Source organism: Microcebus murinus, chromosome 7 (genome assembly GCF_040939455.1).
Source record: "Microcebus murinus isolate Inina chromosome 7, M.murinus_Inina_mat1.0, whole genome shotgun sequence".
Taxonomy (NCBI): domain Eukaryota; kingdom Metazoa; phylum Chordata; class Mammalia; order Primates; family Cheirogaleidae; genus Microcebus; species Microcebus murinus.
Genome location: NC_134110.1, coordinates 77,295,939 through 77,317,653, shown reverse-complemented (window position 1 = coordinate 77,317,653; position 21,715 = coordinate 77,295,939). Strand labels below are relative to the sequence as shown.

General features: G+C 35.7%; 1 protein-coding gene and 1 long non-coding RNA gene across 5 annotated transcripts in view; one reads left to right on the top strand and one right to left on the bottom strand.

The window, feature by feature from the left end:
* Window positions 1–14,083, bottom strand: part of SNX16 (sorting nexin 16) — a 47,894-nt gene extending 33,811 nt beyond the window's left edge. For 2 of the 4 annotated variants that reach the window (XM_012739999.2, XM_012740002.3), the window contains exons 1-4: window positions 13,891–14,083; window positions 11,684–12,158; window positions 5,762–5,848; window positions 1,038–1,186 (exon numbers count right to left, since the gene is read on the bottom strand). In XM_012739999.2, the coding sequence (XP_012595453.2) occupies window positions 1,038–1,186; window positions 5,762–5,848; window positions 11,684–12,058 (611 nt within the window). In that variant the 5' untranslated portion in view covers window positions 12,059–12,158; window positions 13,891–14,083. The other 2 variants (XM_012740000.2, XM_012740001.2) reach the window with 2 other exon arrangements.
* A 44-nt stretch (window positions 14,084–14,127) lies between these two features.
* Window positions 14,128–21,282, top strand: LOC105857572 (uncharacterized). Its single transcript, XR_001147745.3, has 3 exons — window positions 14,128–14,280; window positions 16,293–16,427; window positions 20,259–21,282. It is a non-coding gene; the product is annotated as an uncharacterized LOC105857572 (long non-coding RNA).
* The last annotated feature ends 433 nt before the right edge of the window (window positions 21,283–21,715 follow it).

The window sequence follows — 21,715 nt, the reverse complement described above, 5'->3', positions numbered from 1 at the left end:
TGAAAAACTGCTAAAGACTGGCCAGGCGCGGTGGCTCACGCCTGTAATCCTAGCTGTCTGGGAGGCCAAGGCAGGTGGATCGTTTGAGCTCAGGAATTCGAAACCAGCCTGAGCAAGACGTCTCTACTATAAATAGAAAGAAATTAATTGGCCAACTAATATATACAGAAAAAAAATTAGCCGGGCATGGTGGCACATGCCTGTAGTCCCAGCTACTCGGGAGGCTGAGGCAGCAGGATTGCTTGAGGCAGCAGGATTGCTTGTGCCCAGGAGATTGAGGTTGCTGTGAGCTAGGCTGACGCCACGGCACTCACTCTAGCCTGGGCAACAAAGTGAGACTCTGTCTCAAAACAAACAAACAAACAAACAAAAAAACTGCTAAAGACAGTTACAGGCACAGGTATCTATAATATGTTATTGTTGCACTGTAAATGCTATTTTTTTTTTCAGAACAATTCTAATTTATCTGATTATCTATGTTCCAAAATTAGATACCCAGCTGATATTAAATCATTAAGCAATTTTCTTTTAAATATATTCAGAAGTAAAAAATGCTGATAGCTCCATTCTCTTTTTAAATTTTTTTTGGTATTTTTACTCCACCTTTTATATAAATTAAGCCAACTCCACAATTTTCATAGCTTTGCATTATTTTAGAGAAATACAAACAATATTACCTTAAAATTATAGAGTGTCATATTAACCAAACATTTACTAATATGTGAACTATTTTGTTTAAATTATTGCTAAAATACTAAATATTAAAATCAAGTTTACCATTGGGTGGTTTTAGTACATGACATGCTGAATTTTTCACTCTATAGACTTTTTAAAATAAACTTTGATAAAAATTAAATGTCAAATAAAGTCCTTATTGAAAGAAAGCAAGAAAATCCCATGTAGTGCTTTATCAGAGAGAATAAGAAATTATAATCCTACACTACATTTTTGTGCTTACAGTCCTAGATTTATTCTTTAGTTATGAAAGCCAGTTGTTGGTTTGCTTTTATAATATCTTATTTCAATTTTTTACATACCAGTTAGCAATGTCCTTGTGAGCTATTAAATTTTGAAGAAACGCTTGTAATCCTAATTGTCTATCTTCTAAAAAGTCGGCATTGTAATTATCTTTAAACCAGCGTTTTGGTGGAAGTGCTAACCGAAAGCCTGGAAACATCTCTTTTAACTGAAAAAGAAGAAAACAACAAATATAATATTTAACTCCATTATATCAATTTTACAAAATCTATCCTGTTGACTATATATTCATGAAATAAGCTCAAAATAGAAGAATCAAATTCAGATAGGGTTTTTATCCCATGTTTTATTTCTTTATTTCTACCAGTTCTGTATACATTGGAGTTCTAGTCTTTCCACATCCTTGCCAAAACTTGGCATTCTTCTTTTTTTCAATGTTAGGTATTCCAGTGGGTGTACAGTACCATTTCATTGTGGCTGTAATTTACATTCCTCTCTTGACAAATGATGTTGAATATCTTCTCATTGGTTTATTTGTATTTGCATATATCTTCTTTCGTGAATTATCTGTTTAAATCTTTTGACCCTGTCTTTTAAAAAAATTGGGTTGCCTTTTTATCATTAAGTTACAAGAGTTCTTTCTAGATTCCAGATACAAGTCCTTTGTAAGATATATATCACAAATATCTTCTCCCAGCTGTGGCTTGACTTTTCAATTTAACAGTCTTAACAGACCTTTTAAGTTATCTAATTCATCCACTGTTTCTTTTATGGTTTAGGCTTTTTTAGATCATAAGAAATTTTTGCTCACTCTAAGGCTGCAAAGATTTTCTTTTATATTTTTCCTAGATGTTTATAGCTTTAACTTTCATATTTTGGTTTATGATCCATTTGCATATTTGGTTTAAATCTTACTTTCTTAGGGAAGACACTCTCAACCTTCTAAGCTAGGTTAAGTCTCCCTTTATACATTCTGTTCAAATTACTATGTGTAACAAATTACCTGAAAACTCAGTGGTATAAAATAACGATTAAAGCTTATGAATTCTGTGGGCCAGTAATTCATATATGGGGTACCATGAGGATGACTTATCTCCAGTCTACAATGAACTGGGGACTCAGCTGGAAGACTTGAAGGCTGGGAGCTAGAACTACCTGAAGATCACTCACTCACATGTACGGATGATGCTAGTTGCCAGGTAAGACCTTAGCTGGGACTGTGAGCCACAAGCCTAACATTAGCCTTTCCAGGTGTCCTGGAATTTCTCATAGCATGGAGGCTGGACTCAAAAGGGAGCATCTCAAAAGAGAAAGCCAGAATGAAACTGTATACTTCTTGTAATCTAGCCTTGAAAGTCACATAGCATCACATTCTTCTTTTAAAATTTTATTTTTTATTATTATGGGTACATAAGAGTTGTGTATCTTTATAGGATACATGTGATGTTTTGATACATGCATATAATGTGTGTTAATAAAATAAGGATAGTTGGGGATAAATGCCATAAGCTCAGGCATTTATAATTTCTTTGTGTTAGGAAGATTCCAATTCCACTCTTTTAGTTATTTTAAAGCATATCTAACTTATTGTTGATTATAGTCATTTGTTGTGCTATCAAATATTGTTTATTCTATCTATTTAACTTTATTTTTGTACCAATTAATCATGCCCACTTTATCCCCCTCTTCCTGCTACCTTTCCCAGCTTCTGGTAACCATCATTCTACTGTTTCCATGAAATCAATTGTTTTTAATATTTAGCTCCCAAATAGGAGTGAAAACACAGCATCATTTTCACTGTCCTCTATTGGTTCAAGTAGTCACAAGCTCATCTGGGTTCAAGTGGTGGGGAAATAAATTCTACCTCTTGATGGGTAGTGGCAAGAGTCTGGAAGAGCATATGGGACTGCAGATATTGCTGTGGTCATTTTTTTTTTTTTGAAAAGACAATCTGTTACACATCGTCAAATCATGAATTTATTTTTTTAATGACATTTATCACAATGTAAATAGTGCTTATTTAATTTGGCTCTCCTACTAGACCAGTGATTCTAAATTTTGGCTGCATATTGGAATCACCCAAGGAGTTTTAAGAGATATTAATGACTGTGTCCTACCTCTGACAAATTAGGATTTAATTAGTTGGAGTAAAGCCTGAGCACTGTAATTTTAATTTAAAATTTTAATTTTAAGAAGCTTTTCAGGGGAGTCCAAAGTGTAATTAAGATAGAGAATCATTTTATTACACTACAATTATTATGCCTCAGTCATAGTTGCATCCTTAATGTCTAGCATAGTGCCTGCTACATAATAAGCAGTTAATATATGCTCAAAAAATAAATGAAATGAATCCATGTACATTTTCATTTCTATACTTAAATATAAGACTAAATATTGTAAGTACAAGAAAAGCTAGCAAAAGGGAAAAATGCGCAGGGTAAAATATTAAATAAAAATGTAAATTATAACTTTGTATTTCTAGAAATATGTGAAGATAAAATAAATAAGGCAAAAACCAGAAAATAACTTGTATAACTGAAAACCCTGATTTGACTTCAAGATGTGATATTTTTGGCTTTGGAGCTTTGTTATTTAATGTGTCCGTAATGAAAATAAAATAATAAATGTCAGGAAGAAATTTGTCATTTTTTATTAATCTTAAGCTTCACAATTTAAGTGTCATATGTCCAAATATATAGATTTTTTTCCCTTAAAAATTTTCCCACAGAAAAGAAGGAACTGTCCCACAATTAAATACTTCAAAGAAAGAGGAAGATAAGGGATAGAGAAAACAAGATCCAACAAAGGAGAGAAATGAAAAAAATCACCAAAGACAGTGAAAGGCAATCTCAGAATGCCACTTATGAACCACATGTTGAGGGCAAATCAGCTGAGGACAGAGCAGTGTGACTCAACCACACTTTAAAAAGGATAAAGTAACTTAGCAATCTACATTTTACTTTTTTATTTAAACTGAGGTTTTCAGAGTGGCAGAAACTTTTTGGCAGCTAGATACTTGCAAAGTTACATGGGTTTCCCACCACCAAACATTATAAGAATGTACTAACTTTAGAAGTTTCAAGTATTTTAAGGGAGGACAGAAAAAGTGGCAAATGGGAGAGAACAGGACCAATATGGCTTTCTATACTGAACACCTGTTGAAAATGGGGAGTAATTTCTGCATGTTCTAAGATCATCTTACTTGGCCTCTCAAAACACCATAAACCACTTACTTCTTTTGGAAAAAAGGTCTTTCTTTTGGTTTCCAAAATGTCCTCCCCACCCACCTTGACCCCATCTGGTTTTCCTCTAGCTCTGGAAGCAGCTCAGCTCTTTTGTATTATAGCCTAACTGTAATTTACTTAATTCCTCACTTTTAGAAATTTAGGTTACTTCCAATTTTTAACTATTAAAAACAAAGTAAGAGAAACTAAACAATATATAAAACACTGTAATAAGTATCCTCAGAACTATGTCTTTCCCATATTCATGACTGCTTATATAGAATAAATCCTAGAAACGAGATTATTGTGTCAAATTATGCAAAATGTTAGGGTGTACTCTAGGAAGACTCTTACTTCCAATGCTGCATAATACCATTTAAATGTCTGGTAATTTGACAGATGAAAAATAGTTTATTTTTTCTTGGTGTACTTGTGATATTAAATGTTTTCGAGATATATTGGTCATTTATATTTCTTTGTGAATTACTCTGTTCATAGTACTTGTATCTTTTACATTTGGGCTCATTTTTTACATTAATTTTAAAGGTTCTTAATACATTGAGGTTTATTATTATCCGCCGTTTCATATGTGCAGTAGACAGAATCCTAGATGGCCTCATGACCTCTGCCTCTGGTGGTGGTTCTATAATTTTGGTTATGTTACTATGTTACACAGCAAAAGAGATTTTACAGCTGTAATTAAAGTTATTAATACTAATCAGTTGCTCTTAAAATAGGGAGATTATCTGGGTGGGCTTTATCTTATCACTGGAGCCCTTTAGACTAGAGTGTTTTCTCTGGCTGCTGGCAGAAGAGAAAGTTGGAGATTCAAAGCACAAGAAGCACTTGGACCACTGTTGCTGGCTTTGAAGATGGAGGGGCCATGTGCAAGGACTGGAGAGCATTCTCTATGAGGTAAGAATGATCTCTGGCTGACAACCAGCAAAGGAACAGAGAGACCTTGGCCTTACAACTTCGAGAAACTAAATTCTGCCAACAACCTGAATGAGCTTGGAAGCTGACTCTTCCCCAGAGTCTCCAGATAAGAGACTCAGCCCAGCCAACAGCTTGATTTTGACCTTGTTTGATTCTAAGCAGCAAACCCAGATGAACCCATCCAAACCACTAAATTATAAATAGGTGTTATTTTAAGCAACAAAGTTTGTTGTAATTTGTTATGCAGCAAAAGAAAATTAATACAACATGTTAAAAATATTCTTTTGTTTATTCTCTTGTAGTCATATATAATTTTATAAGTTAAGGGATCGCATTATATATATCTTCTTCAAATACATAAGATTACATAATCATATTTTTGTTAATAATTTTAAAGTATCACATTTTTACACCAAAAATAATTTTATTTTTCCCACAAAAATGAAATTATTTGTAAAGATGGGATTTAAAGCTATTAAGGAAAGAGATTTTTTTTTTCTTATGAACTAGCAAAAATTTGAATTGACTCAATTAACAAAGAAAATAATCCAAATACAGCAGAAGTGTAGGAAGCATAATAATTCAAAATTGAAATGTAAGTTTGGATTTATTAAAGTACTTACTTTGTCATTAAGCCTAGAGAAGTCAGTGTATCTTCTGAAAACTACCCAGCTTTCTTCTGGGGTTTTCTTTACTAGTATTTTATATACCTATGCAGAGAGATAGAAAAAAAGAGAGACAGACAGAGAGAAATATATATATATATACACACACATAAAAGATAGGTACAAATTCAAACTTTTAATTTTTAAAACTTTTAAAAATATTTTTAAAACTTTGACTTGATAACCCAGACTATAACATTATGTTAAAAAATATCAAAAATCATTTAGATCATCAAAAGTACAAATAATCAATGCTGGCAACAAGATTTTTGTCGTAAGAAATATAACAAATTTGAGATGAAAGTTTTTTTTCTGTGCACATTAATTATAATGAATTCATCAGCTTCCAAAATATGTTTTATATCACCATATTCTAAAATTGATAAAAGAATCATGCTTGGAGAAGCTTTGAAAAATAGCCACTTTTATTCCACACAATTTTTAAACTCATTAGCTATCAAGCAAAGTTTTCAAATAAGTTCAATGTTGTTTTATCTTCAAGAATGACATATGAGCCTGAAAAAAACCCCCTCATACTAGATGAAAGTTTACATTTCTGTAATTATGTACAATTATCTAAGCTATTGAAAAGAAAAATTTGGTTCAAGTCAACATATTTTAAAAAGCACATACGAAAAAAGTAGATTCTATTGTTTTGTAAATATAATTTTAGAATTTATTATGAGGAGTATTATTGAGAAAAATCTCAGAGAAATATGTAGTAACTTTTGGTACAGTATTTTGGGCTAGGCTAAATGCATAGTACATATGAAGTACTCAATAAATATCTCCTAAATGAGTGAAATTCTCTTAAAAAGAGTTAACTTCTTTTCTTGATGTCTGCTGTGCAGTAATTTTCAATTGCAGCCTTAGAGCTGTGTTTGAGCCACACACGAACATTTAAAATGAGACTAATCCAAATTGAGATGTGCTGTGAGTACAAAATACACATTGGATTTCAAAAACTTGGTGTGAAAAAGATGTAAATGTTTTTTATTTAAAAAGTTAAATATTGATTACATGGTGAAATAATATTTTGCATATATTATGTTGAATAAAATATATTATTAAAAATAATTTCAACTGTTTCTTTTAGTTTTTTTTAATGTGGCTTATAGAAAATTTACAATTATAAATGTGATTCACATTTGTGGCTCATGTTATACTTGTACTGGACAGTGCTGCTCTAAAGACAACTATCTAGGGACTGTAGATCATCCTTACCATTTGATTTTTCTCCCACACAGACTCCTCTTTCAGTTCTTAAGGGGGAGAATCAGCAAAAATGGACAAATCCTTTAGGTTTGGAGTAAAAAACAAGTAATTTATCTTTGTAACATATGAGGGTGGGGAACAAGATAAGTAGATACCCTTTAAAGCCTGCAGAGAGTCCTGATCTATTAATAAGAAAGTTGCAATGGGGATACAAAAGAAATATTCTTTTTAGGAGTCATTCATTAAAACAAAGGAGAAAATCGACCTCAAAAAACTTTTCAGTATGAATGACTCATGTATGATAAAAGTTCACTTCATATAATAATTAGGTTTATCTGAAAATAATCCATGTCAACTTTATTTTCCTGTTTTAGAAAATGAACTCCCTTCTAACTAAGCTATTCTCCAATGCGGTCCCTGAACACTCCTGTTTCTCTAGGAAAGATAAAAGTACAGACTTTTGTGTTTTATCTTTTCTAAAAAGTGCTCTATCTTTCTACATGTTAAGTAGTGCTTTCAATGAAAACTTTATGTATGGTACTGATCATTCCCTTCTCTATGTTTCTAATAGTAGTTGTTTCTACTTTTTATTTGAAACTTACTATCTAAGTCCTTGTTTTTAATTATAAAATATATACAGAAAAATGCACAAATCAAAAGCATACAACTTGACAAATTTTCACAAAGTGAACACACCCACGTAACTATTAATAGTACCATGAGCAAGAGACAAAACATTACCAATTGAAGAAACCCATCTTATGCCTCCTCCTGATCCTACTCATCACCCATCCCACTGACTTTTTGTTTTTAAACACCTTTTTCAAAGACTTGACATTTTATAGATCACCAAATCAACAGCTGGTCCTAATATGTTCTTATAAGTTATAAGCTATTTTCTTATAAGTTATAAGATCAAGTCAAAGGAAAATATCTAGGAAAAATTATTTTACAAACTCAGACTTCTAAGTTTGTATCTTCAGCTCAGATCTCTTCCCTAAACTCAACATATATATACATACACACACCCTATAGATATGTGTACACATTCACATACCTGACATCTCCCTTTCAATATCTAATAGACATTTCAAATCCTCCATGTACCAAAACGAATCCTAATCTTTGGCTTTACCTTCAAAATAGATCCAGAATCTGATCATTTCTCAGGACTTCCTCCACTACCCTAGTTCCTACCACCATCACGTCTCCCTTGGATCACTGCAAGAACCTACCATCTGCTTCCTGCTTCTACTCTTTGCTCCCCCAAATCTAGTCTTAATTCATCAGCCAGAATGAACTTTTTAAAACAGATCATAGGACTCTTCTTTTGGAAACCTTTTCTGGCTGGGCACAGTGGCTCAAGCCTGTACTCCCAGTACTCTTGGAGGCTGAATAGGGAGTATTGCTTAAGGCCAGGAGTTCGAAACCAGCCTGGGCAACATAGCAAGATCTCATCTTTACCACATTTTAAAAAAAAAATTAGCTGGGCATGGTGGGGTGCCCCTGTAGTCCCAGCTACTCAGGCGGCTGAGGTGGGAAGATCATTTGAGTACAGGACCTGGAGTCTGCAGTGAGCTATGATCCTGCCACTGTACTCTAGCCTGGGTGACAGAACAAGACCCCATCTCTAAAATAATAACAACAACAAGCACAACTTCTCAAGGATTCTCATCTCATGCAGAGTAAATCCCAAGTCCTTAAAATAGCCTCACGCTGTATGTGATCTGTGTGCCCCATACATTTACTTGTCATCTCATTTCATGTATTTCTCCACATTGCTTACTCTGCTGTCAGCTATAAGAATCTTTGTAGTTGACCCATCTGTGTGGAAAGTTCTTTCCTCAGATAGTCTCCTGGCTCATTCCCTGTTAGCAATAATATCTCTTCTGTGAGGCCCTGACAACACTATTTAAATCCCAACCTGTTCCATGGAAACTCTCTCTTCCTTCCTTCCTTCTTTCACCTATCTATAGTACTTAACACCATGTGACATATCAGCAGTCTTTTTATTTACTTATCTATTATTCATTCATTCAAGTTGCTGTACCATTATTACCCAGAATAGTTGCAACAGATTACCTGATACATAACAGGTAATCAAAAAATGTTGAGTTAATGAATAAGTGAATAAGACAAATTTCACATCATTTATAGTGTCTTGAAAGACTTTATATTTTTATACAGTGTCTTAAATTTGGCTACATACTTGCATTTTTGCATATATCACCTGTCTTAGTCTGTTACGGCTGCTGTAACAAAATATCATAAACTGGGTAGCAGAAATTTATTTCTCACACTTCTAGAGACTGAGAAGTCCAAGATCAAGACATCAGCAGATTTGGTGCCTGGTGAGGGCCAGCTCTCTGGTTTACAGATGACACCTCATATTTGTGTCCTCACATGTGGAAGGGGCAAAGGAGCTCTCTGGAGCTTCTTTTATAAGAGCATTAATCCTATCCATGAGGGCTTTGCCCCTATGACCTAATCATTTCCCAAAGCCCTACCTCTTAATACCATCACCTTGTAGGTTAGGGCTTCAACATATGAATTTTAAGAGAACACACATTCAGACCACAGCATCGCCTCAACAAATGCTCATTCCTTCAGTTTATTATAATTTCTAAAACTGCTCTCAAAAAAAGACAATTCCATACAGATTTCCCATATCACCAGTCTTATGATAACTTAATTTTAAAGAATGTCTTTTCATAAATTATCTCAACAGGTTTTTCTTGGCGGTCCTCCCATTCTGTCATAAATGTACAGTATGAAACATTGAAGTAAACATAAAAACTTTACTGTAAGAAAATCTAAAACAACAAGCTCTTGGAAATAATAAGTGACTCAGCCAGGTCACTCAATATATAAAACTATATAGGTCAACATACATAATAAATAAATCTACAAGGTTAAAGTATATAAATTAGCAATGAACAATTAGAAAACAAAACAAAAACATATCTCTTATAAAAATATCAAACAATATCCATATCCAGAAATAAATCTAACCAAAAGATGTAAGATCTCTGCACTGAAAACACCAAAACATTGTTAGATGAAATTAAAGAATTAAGTCAATCGACTAGGTTCATAGATTTGAAGACTGAGTATTACAAAGATTTCAGTTCTCCCTAGATTAATCTACAGATTTAACAATGAAAATGGCCAAGAATACCCAAGGCAATACTGAAGAACACTACCAAAATTAGAGTACTCAAACTACTAGGTATCAAGACCTATTACAAAAACTTTTCTAATTAGGACAGTGTAAAATTAGTAAAGGATGGAAAAATAAAACACAGAAGCAGACCCATGCATTTATGGTCACAGGATTTATGATATAGGCAACACTGCAAATACAAAGGAGAAAGAGTGGTCTTTTAAGTAAAAACCTGATTAATTGCCCCGCCCCCAATGGCTTGAGCCACACCATGGTCAAAAATCAATTCCAGATAGTTTAAAAAATCAAAATGTGAAAGGCCCAACAATAAAGCTTTTAGAAGAAAACACAGGACAGTATCTTTGTAACCTTGGAGTAGGCAAAGATTTCAAAAAGTGCAAGCCACAAAAGAAAAAAGAACTGGACTATATTAAGAACTTTTGTGTATCAAGTATATTATTAAGGAATTGAAAATGCAAACGACACAGTGAGAGGATAGTCACAAAACATATTAGCTGGAAAAGGACTCAGGTCCAGAATGCACAGAAAACTAGAAATCCAAATGGAGATGACTTTTCAAAAGAAAAATGGACAAAAACCTTGAACAAACATTTCACGAGATTATATCCAAATGACCAAAAAATAAAAAAAATTCTTTATTTTAATTTGCCTTTAAGAAAATTAAAATGAAACCCACAGTGAACTATTACTCTATACCCACTAGAATAGCTAAAATGAAAAAGATATTAAAATACCACATTGGGAAGGTAAGGACCAGATAGAACTCTCATACACTGCTTATAGGAATGTAAATTGATACAACCACTCTGGAACACTGGTCATCAATATCTTCTAAAGACAGACATATGATCTAGCAATTTCACTATTAGGCAGAAACCAAACAGAAATGTATCCATGTGTCTACCAAGTGGCAAGTACTAAATCATTGAAACCAGTAGTATTTGTAAGAACCCCTAAATGGAAATTATCCAAATGATCTTTAACAGAAGAATGGATAAATTTTTGTATATTCACATTAATGAATATTATTGGTAATAAAAATGAGCTACCTACAATTTATGCAAGATTAAGATTGAATCTTACAAACATAATGCTAAAGAAGTCAAACCCCAAAAAGTATATACTCCATAATTAGTACTTTATATAAAGTACTAAAATAGACAAAATTAATCTAGTTTATGAGAAAAGTGTTGGGTGACTGGCAGAGAGCATAGGGTGCTTCAGGATATTAGTAATATTCTGTTTCTTGATCTATGTGCTAGTTTCAGTTACATAGGTATGTCTGGTTTGTGAAAATTCATTAAGGTAAAGACAAAAGTTTATTACAACGTGACAGAATTTAGTGGTATAAAAACCATTAGAATTTTATGTTTAAGAAATTATAAGTGCAGGCTTACATTAATCAATTTAACACTAGTTTAAACACAGAGGTTAGCCAATCTTTCACTTTCTACTATTAATTAGCAGAAGTCCATACTTACAGTAAATTTAGCTCTTTCTTCCATCACCTCATAACCCAGTATAGTAGGTGTAGATGGTCTATCTTCACAATTCACTGTTTCAGGATTTTGTTCCTCAGTTTCTCTTGGTCTAGTAGAATACTCAATGGAAGAATCTGTACCTGTAAGTTTAGTCCTAATGAGGGGGCTGCTACAGACAGATGAAGTACTATCCATTTGATCAGGAACACTTGTTTGTTTACAATTACCCATACTCGAGTCTTCTAACTGGCCTTTGGAAGAGTTTGAGCTTGTTGAGATACTGCCAAAAGAAGAACTTCTTTGATTTCTGTTGGTTGTAAAACTGGAAGCAGAGTTTCCTATGGGCATAGGAACTGGGACATAAGGAGTTGCCATCTTCTTTTGGTCTTTGCAACAAACCTAAACACGGTTGAGTCCAAATATTTAGAGAACAACTAATATGCAATCCATTATTTTCTTCTTAGGAATTCACTATCTAAAAATGAGAAGGACATATTAAAGATTAGTCTTTAATCTGGAGCAGGATCTAAAAGAAAATAAAATGTTCTTTTCAATTTTATGACACTCCTATTATTTTATTTGGAATGTAAACACACTTCAAATCCTTTCCTTTAATCCCAATTATCTCTAAGGACTTTCACTGGCAAGGTAAAGACAGCAAAATTATTCCACACTTTTTCTTGACCCTCATGTTACATGTTATTTGTCTCCTCCACTACTTTATTTCCTTGTGAAGGATTTCTGTAAAGTTGGTTTTAACTGTTTTTATCTACATAAAAGAGTTAGTAGGAGAGAGTGGTGAAGACTCTCCTTAAGCTTTATTCCATGCTTATCATCCTGAAGTACTACATATAGTACAGGAGGGAGAAAAGAAAGGGAGGAAAATTATTTTCATTACCTTTGATTTGATTTAATTAGTGAAACTCTCAAGGCTTACACAGAGTAATAACAGTAAACTAGAAGCTTAGATGTGATATAAGAAATATCAACTGCCCCTAAAGCTACATTTTATAGAACCCAGGATTCCAGGATTTAAAGTATTTTTAAAATAAACTTGATCACGTAAATCCAATAAAACTCAATGAACATTAAACTTATATCCAACAAAATTAGATGAATAAAAGTTTAACTGTTCTTCAGGTTTCAGCTCATCATTAATTCTGCGTTGCAATAGACTGATGGTGCTTAACAAATCTTTACAACTCATACTCAATAATCTGTTACCAAAGGACACAAGTATACAAAGGATACAAGTATATCTTGTATCAGAAGAATATCATAATCATACAAAGAGAAAATGGTCTAAACATAAGAAACTGTAGTAACTACAGACCAACAAAATGACAAGACTACACATAACAATAACAGGTCTGCCTGCTCAACTTCATCCACGACACTCTACTAGTGAGAAAGGTAAGAAACCAGTCATCTGGACTTGGAAAGATGCTGAAAAAAGATTTTTAACTCAGCACGTGGCTCTGGGCAACCTCCCCATTATCAAAGATTCAAGAAACTTGAGCTGCTGATTCACCGCTGCTCGGTTCCGCCTGATGGCCTCCCAAAAAAGAAGTAAATAAGTCTGAAACCTCAACCTTCTCAAGGCCTGTGTGATCTACCTGCCCTTTGCCACTCCACTACCTGAAGCCTCTGGGCTGTGGGGAGGTCGCATATCAGTATAATAATCACTGACGTCCAAAGCAGTGAACGCTACTCAAGCTTTAATTATTAAGAAAAATGTGTTGTGCTCATTAGGAGCGTCCTCACAGTTGCCCTTGCGTGGAGATGCTCCCAGGGCAATCATCTCAGTCTCACCTTGGAAAACCTCGAGCAGGTGAGGTGGCCCGACTCTAAGCAACCCGGGGGGCGAGAGAAGGGGGTGGCAAGAGGAAAGTCCCAGTCGCAGCTCGACTCTAGGAAGGTAAGGTTCAGCGCGGGCCAAGGGGCCCTGGCACTTTGGGCGGTGAGACCTACCGCTCCCGGGGCTCCCAGGGGCCCAGAGATCCTACCGCCTACACCGCCAGGTGAGCGGCCAGAGACTCTCAGACACACGGCGGGGTCGGTGGCGGCCTGCCTCTGGCCAGAGGTGGGAGAGACTCCTGAGGCGCTCCTCTACCCTCCCCCGGAGCCTCTAGCCGCCTGCCAGCCACGGTGGGTGCAGGTGTCACCCGCGCGAGAGCCCGGGACGGCGCCCGCCACCCTGTCCCTACCTCAGCCCACTCTGCGATCCCGTTCGAGCGCGCTTCCCGGTGACGGTGACTCTCCTTAACTGCAGCTTTTCGCCTCCTCCCACAGCACCGAGACGCTTCCACATGACCCTCCGCCTCTAAAGCAGCTACTCCCCGCCTCTGCCGGGCCGTCGGGCCCAGGCTCCCCGCGAGGAGGAAGGAGGGGCGAGCCTGGGACGCCCCTCCCGGAAGTGACGTCACGTCGAGGGCGCCGGGTCCCGGAGGCGCGGACTGGAGTTGTCCCGCCCCAGCAATCTGGTAGAGAGTTTAAATTTAGTCCTATGGCTGGAAACCGACATTACCTGCACTAGCTTTATTTTTCCAAGAGAACTTTTGCGAAACGGAAGCTACGATACCTAGTTTACCTGACAGGTAATAAGAAGACTACGATTCCCAGGAGGAACTACGGTCGACATTGTTCTGGGCTCCTGCTTTTCGTCATGGGACTTGTAGTTTGGGCTGATTCTAATTGGTTATAGATTGTTTTCCAGAATTAGCAGTGCTTTAAAGGATGACAATCGATTCCAAGAGTAGGAAGATAGATCACTACACTGTAGCAGATCCGTCCTACATAATTCAGAACTTTACATTGGTAGAAAACACCTGAAATTCTTTAGTGTTTTTTTACCACCTGGGAAGCATTTATCCCAAATGATTATTGGGCTTGTTAGACCTGCGCATCTGAAGTCCGATAAAGTTATCAGGAAAGCTGTTCTTTGATAGTCAAATTCCAAGATTCAGATCAGTCTGCAGGCCTGCTCATTATTAGAATTGTACAATTTAATTTAAAAATCATTCCATGATTTCTAAGGCTTTGGAGCAGTCCCAAGACTGGGAAAAACTGATAGTGATAATCTCAGAATGAATGTAGGAGGATAATCTGGTTTGTGGCATAATAATGGTTTTGGTTTGAGAGATGTTCTTTCAGTGTGAATGAAACAACAACAAAAAAAAGAATCATACAGAAACAGTGGACTAAAACATAAATAGTTTCAGGATAGACTTGGCAGTCTTAGCCTTGAGATGGCAATTGTATCCTTGAATTCTACAAGTAAATTGGAGTAAGAAAGAAAAGGAAAGATAAAAAGGAGTTTTGGAATATGCCCCTCATTTGTGGATAGGGCAGCAGGTGATAGCAAAAGAGACCTGTCATGAGGAATACCTGATAGTCCAATATCTAGGGAGCAAAGGAAAATTAAACTTTCCATTCCTATACTCCTAGCAGGGCATGATATAACTTTATACAATGATAAATAGATATTGATAACACAGGAGGGGGAGAAGAAGGTAAAAACTACAGTAGAAGAAAGCATGTGCAAATGTGCAAAGCACATTTTTTTTTTTTATTTTATGTAACCAAGATGTTTGTACAAAGCACATTTCTTGAGGTGGTTTCCTAGATCCAAACATTTACCCCTTCTTGAAAATTGGTCTCTTCTACAAGGCCAAACCCCCAGTGACTATGTTTGTAATAGGTCACTCTTTTAACAAAGGCTTTTTTGTCATAGTTGATTGTGCTGTGCCCAAGGAGGACATATGACTCAAGTTGTGTCCAACAGATGCTCTTTACTAGGAATTAAAATTTGGGATGAGGGTAAAGACACAGGTTGGAAGTCATAGGAACTAGAGTAAAAGTAAAGGAAACTAAAGTCCATGAAGTTCCACTGCTAAGGTCCTGGAATTGATCTGGTCTCTTCTCCTGTTAGAATTTTCCTTGGACACCATGAGATAACCTAGTGTTCTTTCAATAGATAGATTTCTGAATAAATCTATCCAGAGTTGGTTCTTTTACTTAAAACCAAAAAATACAACTAATGCAGCAAATCGGAATAGGTGAACTGAAAATGAATAGTAGATGCTGATAAAATGCCTTCTTAGGTTTTGCAAATAGCTGTCAACAATTCATAATTTAAGATCTTAAAACAAAGTATGATATTTCATAATCTGTTGTCTGTTTCTAACATAAAAAGCAACTTCTCAATAATTTATACCTAAAGTAATATAAAAATAACTCCCTCATTAATTATAGACAGTCCTCCGGTTACAGACAAGATACGTTCCTGAGAACAACTTTGGGTTGAATTTGTATGTGACTCAGATCCCTGATGAACAGTGCATGTACAGTAATAATAATGATAATAATAATAATAATACTATAGTGGCTCATATGTGGTAACAATAATACAGTGTACTATTGTAATAATAATACCCCTATACTGTAATAATAAGTTGCAGAAACTATTGTGCTATTTCTTTTAATTCAAACAAACAGAACACAAAAAGAAACTTATATAAAAAGTTTAGATAGAAGATAGGAGAAATTTCAAAAAAGAATATTAAAGGTTAACACACCTAATTTTGCATCAATATCTTGCTTACTCGAGGGGCATTTTTGAGGCAAGAAGCCAGGCTAATATTGATCAGAAGTTGATGATGGAGATGATGCTGGAAAGGATGGAGTAGGTGCTGGAGAATCAGGATTTGATTCTGTTCCAGGAGGAGGGGAGCTTACCACTAAGGTCTGTTTCTTGAAAAAGGTATTGAGGGTTGTTTGCAGTCTTTTTCTTCATCATAAATGGCCTTGTAGCAGCTGATGTTCTCCCTAAGTGCATGGTAAACTTTTGCAAACTGCTCAATGTTAGGATCTTGCTCCTCAAACTTAGCAAATCTTGCTTCAGTGGCATGAAAGGCTTCAGCTAATACTTTTGTTATAAACTTTCTTGGTTCTGGATCTTCTTATTTTTCATTTTGTGTTTCTATTAGCTGCTTCTCTTATTATGACACTAGTCGATAATGTAAAGATGCTACACCAGTGAACCGCTTACGTGTTGTGGATTTGTTTACATGTATCGAAGAAACTAGTTTCTGAATTATTAAGTTAATTATTTAATTATAAATTACCCTCATGGGAAGCCTTGGAAGCCCAATTTGTAAGTATGGAATGCTGTTAGTTAGGCTGTCCATAACCTGGGGACTGCTTGGTTTAGTTTCATAGATTCCCTAATTCATGTATAGTGTTTTCCATAGGAGTTTTACTTAATCTTAATATTCAGTACTCCTCCTGCTCTCTGTTTTCTCACTGTCATGAAATTGTGAGTCCAGAGAAAGAACCACAAATGATCTATTCTTAGAGTAATGGGAGGTGACCAAAGTATTAACAGGGCAACATGACAGCTGACTTTATTTCAATGAAGCTGTGACCTGTGCAATTTTCTAAACCCAGGGTAGGAATTATATGATATTTATAATGGCACAGAGATGACGTTCTTCAATACTGCAACCACTGATTACTGATTTTCCACTCTTCACATAGCATAAGGAAAGCATGTATGGAAATCCTACCAGAAACATAACAAAGAGATCAAATTATTCTTCAAAATTAGAGTCATAATCTTAGAACTGAAAGGAAGCATAATGATCATGAGGAAAAGCGTCCATTTTATAGCTAAGAATCCTGAGGAAAACAGAGGCTTGATGATCTTTTTGAAGTCACAGAGCCAATTAATCCTTGTCTCTCAAACTAGCAAATTTCTCACTACACACAATAAGACACCATTTCCTGAGCACTTCACTCTGTTGTGTCCTATGTGTCTTTCAACTTTCTAATATGTCTAGCCTCTGGTGTGTTCTCAATTAGCATTTGATACCTGAGATAGCTTCAAGGATTTTACATACGAGGAAGGTACTGCATGGGCCCTTCAAGGGTCAGTAAAAATTGAATAAGTAAAGGAGTAAGGCAGGGAACACCAAGCAAAGTGAAAGACTTGAGAGAGGACATAGCCGAGTATGGGATATTGTGGGACAGTTAGGAGACCAACCTGATTGGAATGAAGGGAGTGTGTTAGGGTACAGATGGAAAGAGAGAGATAAGGTACTGCTTATCCTTCAAGTCTACTTCAAATCAAATCTCATCAGTAATATTATATCTTCCCACTTCCCTCAGTTGGAATTAAGTCCAATTAAGCAAAACTTCTGAAACTAAGCAGACTAATGAATCAGACATTATTGTACATTTAAGTCTTAAGTTAGTTTGAGATTTACTTAACTCCTGGGGTGTATGTGGAGAATTTAGTCTGCTCTGAGTTCCCAGTGCCAGGAGTTTCAACATCCCAGTTTGTTAGAGACCCTTTCAAAACAAAACAAAACAAAACAAAACAAAACAAAACAAAACAAAACAAAACAGTTTCCGGGTAGAAAACAGAGACTTGGAAGGGCAGCAAATCTCCAATCTGTGGTCAACACCATGATTCCTATCTAAGGGAGCTTGTGATACCTCTTCAGGGAGGACTTAAACATCTGGGTAACCTCTGAGTCTTTTGTTTGGGTTAACCTGGCTCTTTTTATTTTCAGTATGTGGCAATAATAGTTCTTCTTCATGCAGTTATTATGAAAAATAAAGATTATCATTCTTATTAAGTGCTTAGTACAGTGGTGAAAGGAGCAATAGCTGTTATCATCATCTCCTGAGTGAACTAAGCAACTGAGCTACTTTAAAAAGATGTAAACAATATTAATAATAATGTATATTGATATTTGTTGAATAATAGCAATTAATTGAGCAGAGAACTATGTTGTTGACTTTATGTCCATTAATTAATTCATTTTTTGACCCATATCTCTCTGTGAATTTTTTCTACTGCTTTTTATTTATTTATTTTTTCCAGCTTTATTGAGATACAACTGACAAAATTGTATAAATTTAAGATGTACAACATGATTTGATATTTGTGTAGATTGTGAAATGATTACCAGAATAAAGTTAGTTAACACATTGCATTAATTTATTTAATCCTTACAATAATCCCATGAGATAGTGCTATCATTATAGTTGATATTTCACAAATTGATTTGCTGAGAGGTTGATTAGCTTGTTTTTTTTTTTTTTTATGAGGGAGTTATTCTGAGATGTTATCTTCTGTGGCACAGTTGAGACTCAAGCCCAGTTCTATCTCCAAAACTCATGCTCAGATTCCCTCTCCACCATAAACTCTCTCTCCATCGCTGCAGTAGGTGGAGCCTCGACCTTCAAAGAGCCATTGTTGGCAAGATGTTGACTGAAAACCGAGTCTTTGGACTCAGTTCCAGGAACTGAGTTCTTCATGCCATTTAATACACATAGTATCTAGCTCAAACAATTTCACTCTTTCTTCTTTCACTTTGCCCATTAGCTAGTTCTAGCATAGTTTATGCATCCTAGCTTTGGCTCGTGAAAATATTTGTCTTGATAAACATGTTATCCTGTGCCTGTTCTGTCTCTAGCTTTTCTATTATTCTGATTGACTCTCTGGTATTAGTTCTGATGTCTCATTGGTTTCATTTTCCATGTTGAAAGACTGGATCAACTGGATAGATTGGGAAGGAGTAACCAGGTGAGGTATGTTTCTGGAGAGGAGATAAGGGATGTAATTGGGTAAAGGAGTCTTCCAGGCAGAGAGGTATAAAGACTATTATATGGAAGTTGTTTAATAATAAGAAACAATGTTATTGGAATTGAAATAAAAACTTGTAGACATAAAATTTGAATTTTTATATGATGTATCAAATGGCCTCAGCTCTGTGAGGAGCCAGATGTTAATACTCACTCAACAAATATTTGTTGAGCGCCTACCATATGTGCCAGTTATTGTTCTAAACCTGCAGGAATTTACCAGTAACAAGATACGTCAGGTCACTCTTCTCATGGTGAATGTTTATGTAGGGATGGTTAATAAACAATAGAAATAAGTTTTAAGAATTTAGCTAGATTTATATTCTTTGAAGACAATACAATAGAGAATAGAGTAATATGATAAGAATGGCTGGAACTGAGGGAAGTTAAGTGATTGTAGATTGGAGCACCAAGTAAAGTGTGTCTGAGAATATGTCTTGATGGCTGAGATTTTAATATTTAGAAGAAAACAACCTTGCAAAAATCTGGTGGCTGAGCATTCCAGGAAAGCTGCCTCACATGTTCCACAGGAGAAAAAAGGAAACTAGTTAACACAAATGCTCCCTTTTCCTTCTAAAAGCTCCAATTCCTGGAAATAAGATGCCAGATGTTTCTCTGATCATCCATGTGATCCATATGTCTCTGAAACATTGGGTTTTTAACATTAGTATTCAATTCCTGCTCATTTCAAACTCTAACTTCCTCGTTAAGGAATTCTAGTCTCTCGTACATTTTTCTCTTTTCTAAGTATTCTTGGTGTCCCCAAGGGGTATATTCAGTACCTCAGGGAATCTGTTCTGGTTGTTGCTCCCTGTCTCTATTGCTGGATGAGCTGCTGTCACTGCCTTAGCTGCTGGCTGAGTCACTGCTTGCTTTGACAGCTGTACACTAGCCTTTGCCCTAACAGAGATTAATCATGCAGTCTCTTGAGTTAAACTCTGACACCATGGATGCAAGCTGGAGATCTTCCAGTGATACTACCTGCCTCCAGTGAACCAGAGACCCACAGTGCAGCAGTCCTCTGCCAATTGAAATGGAGAAGCTTCTTTCACTTTTACTTGAATCCTGGAATGTTACAGAGTTTGGTGAGTCAGCCCTTTCAGTTTTGTCCATAGTCTTTTTTCTTCAGGGTGCACCTTACCATGAGGGTGGCTGAGTTAGCAGAAATTCCTGTAACAACTCTAGAGAATTCCTGTCCTATAAAACTTGGTAAAAAGTCAGAGCCCATTTCCCACTATAAAATGCTAAATTGCCCCATGGTTGGTTTCTCAGCCTCCCTTGAAACTAACGTATATATACATGCCCTAGGCATTGCTAATCAGATGAACTGTTTCTCATGTCTGCCATGTTGTTGTCTGAGGTAAAAGGTCTAATATTTAGTGGTAGCTGCATCCTCACAAGACTAGTTTTGTGGTTTGGTTTTAAGTTTTGTTTCTGGCTGCATTGTCCCCAAGTGTTCTGGAATTTCTATGAACTAGTCAATATCCTCTAAAAAATATCTTTCTTCTTAAGTTGGACAGAGCCACTTTGGGCTGCTTACTATTAATACATAGGGAGCCAAGAGAAAGGTCAAGGGAAGGGAAGGCTTATTTCTTACGCTTGGGGGAAAATATTCTCTTCTCTTCATTGCATATGAACAAGGAACCACAGGGTCCTGACTGACATGAACAGGTATCTTGCAATGGCCAGGGAATCACTTTGCGGTGAAGCCAACATGAAGATAGCAGTGAAGAGGGTTAAAGCATCTGGATGATATCATTGAGCCTTTGATTTACTGTACCTAGAGTCTACACTGCTGCTGGACTTGAAATTACCTGAGGTAATAAATTTCCTATTGATAAGCAAGCTTAAGTTAGGATTTTCTGTTGTTTCTACCTATACTACAATAAATACAAATAATAATGCCTAGCCTTTATTGAGAACTTAAAATGTTACAGGAATGTTTTATTCACTCAACAATTATTTATTGAGCATCTACATATATTAACCTATTTAATTGTTATAATAATTCTAATGTTATAACAATATAGTATACTCATGTGCTGCGTAACAATGCTTCAGTCAATGATGGACTGCGTATGTGACCATTGTCCCATAATATTATAATGGAGCTGAAAAACTCCTATTGCTTAGTGATGTTGTAGCTGTCATAATGCAACACATTACCTTTTTAAGTTTAGATATGTTTAAATGTACAAATACTTACGTGTTACAATTGCCTTTAGAATTCAGTACAGTAGCATGTACAGATTTGTAGCCTAGGAGCAATAGACTATATTGTATAGCCTAGGTATGTAGTAGGCTATGCCATCTAGGTTTGTGTCAGTATACTCCATGATGTTTGCACAATGATGACATTGTCTAATGACACATTTCTCA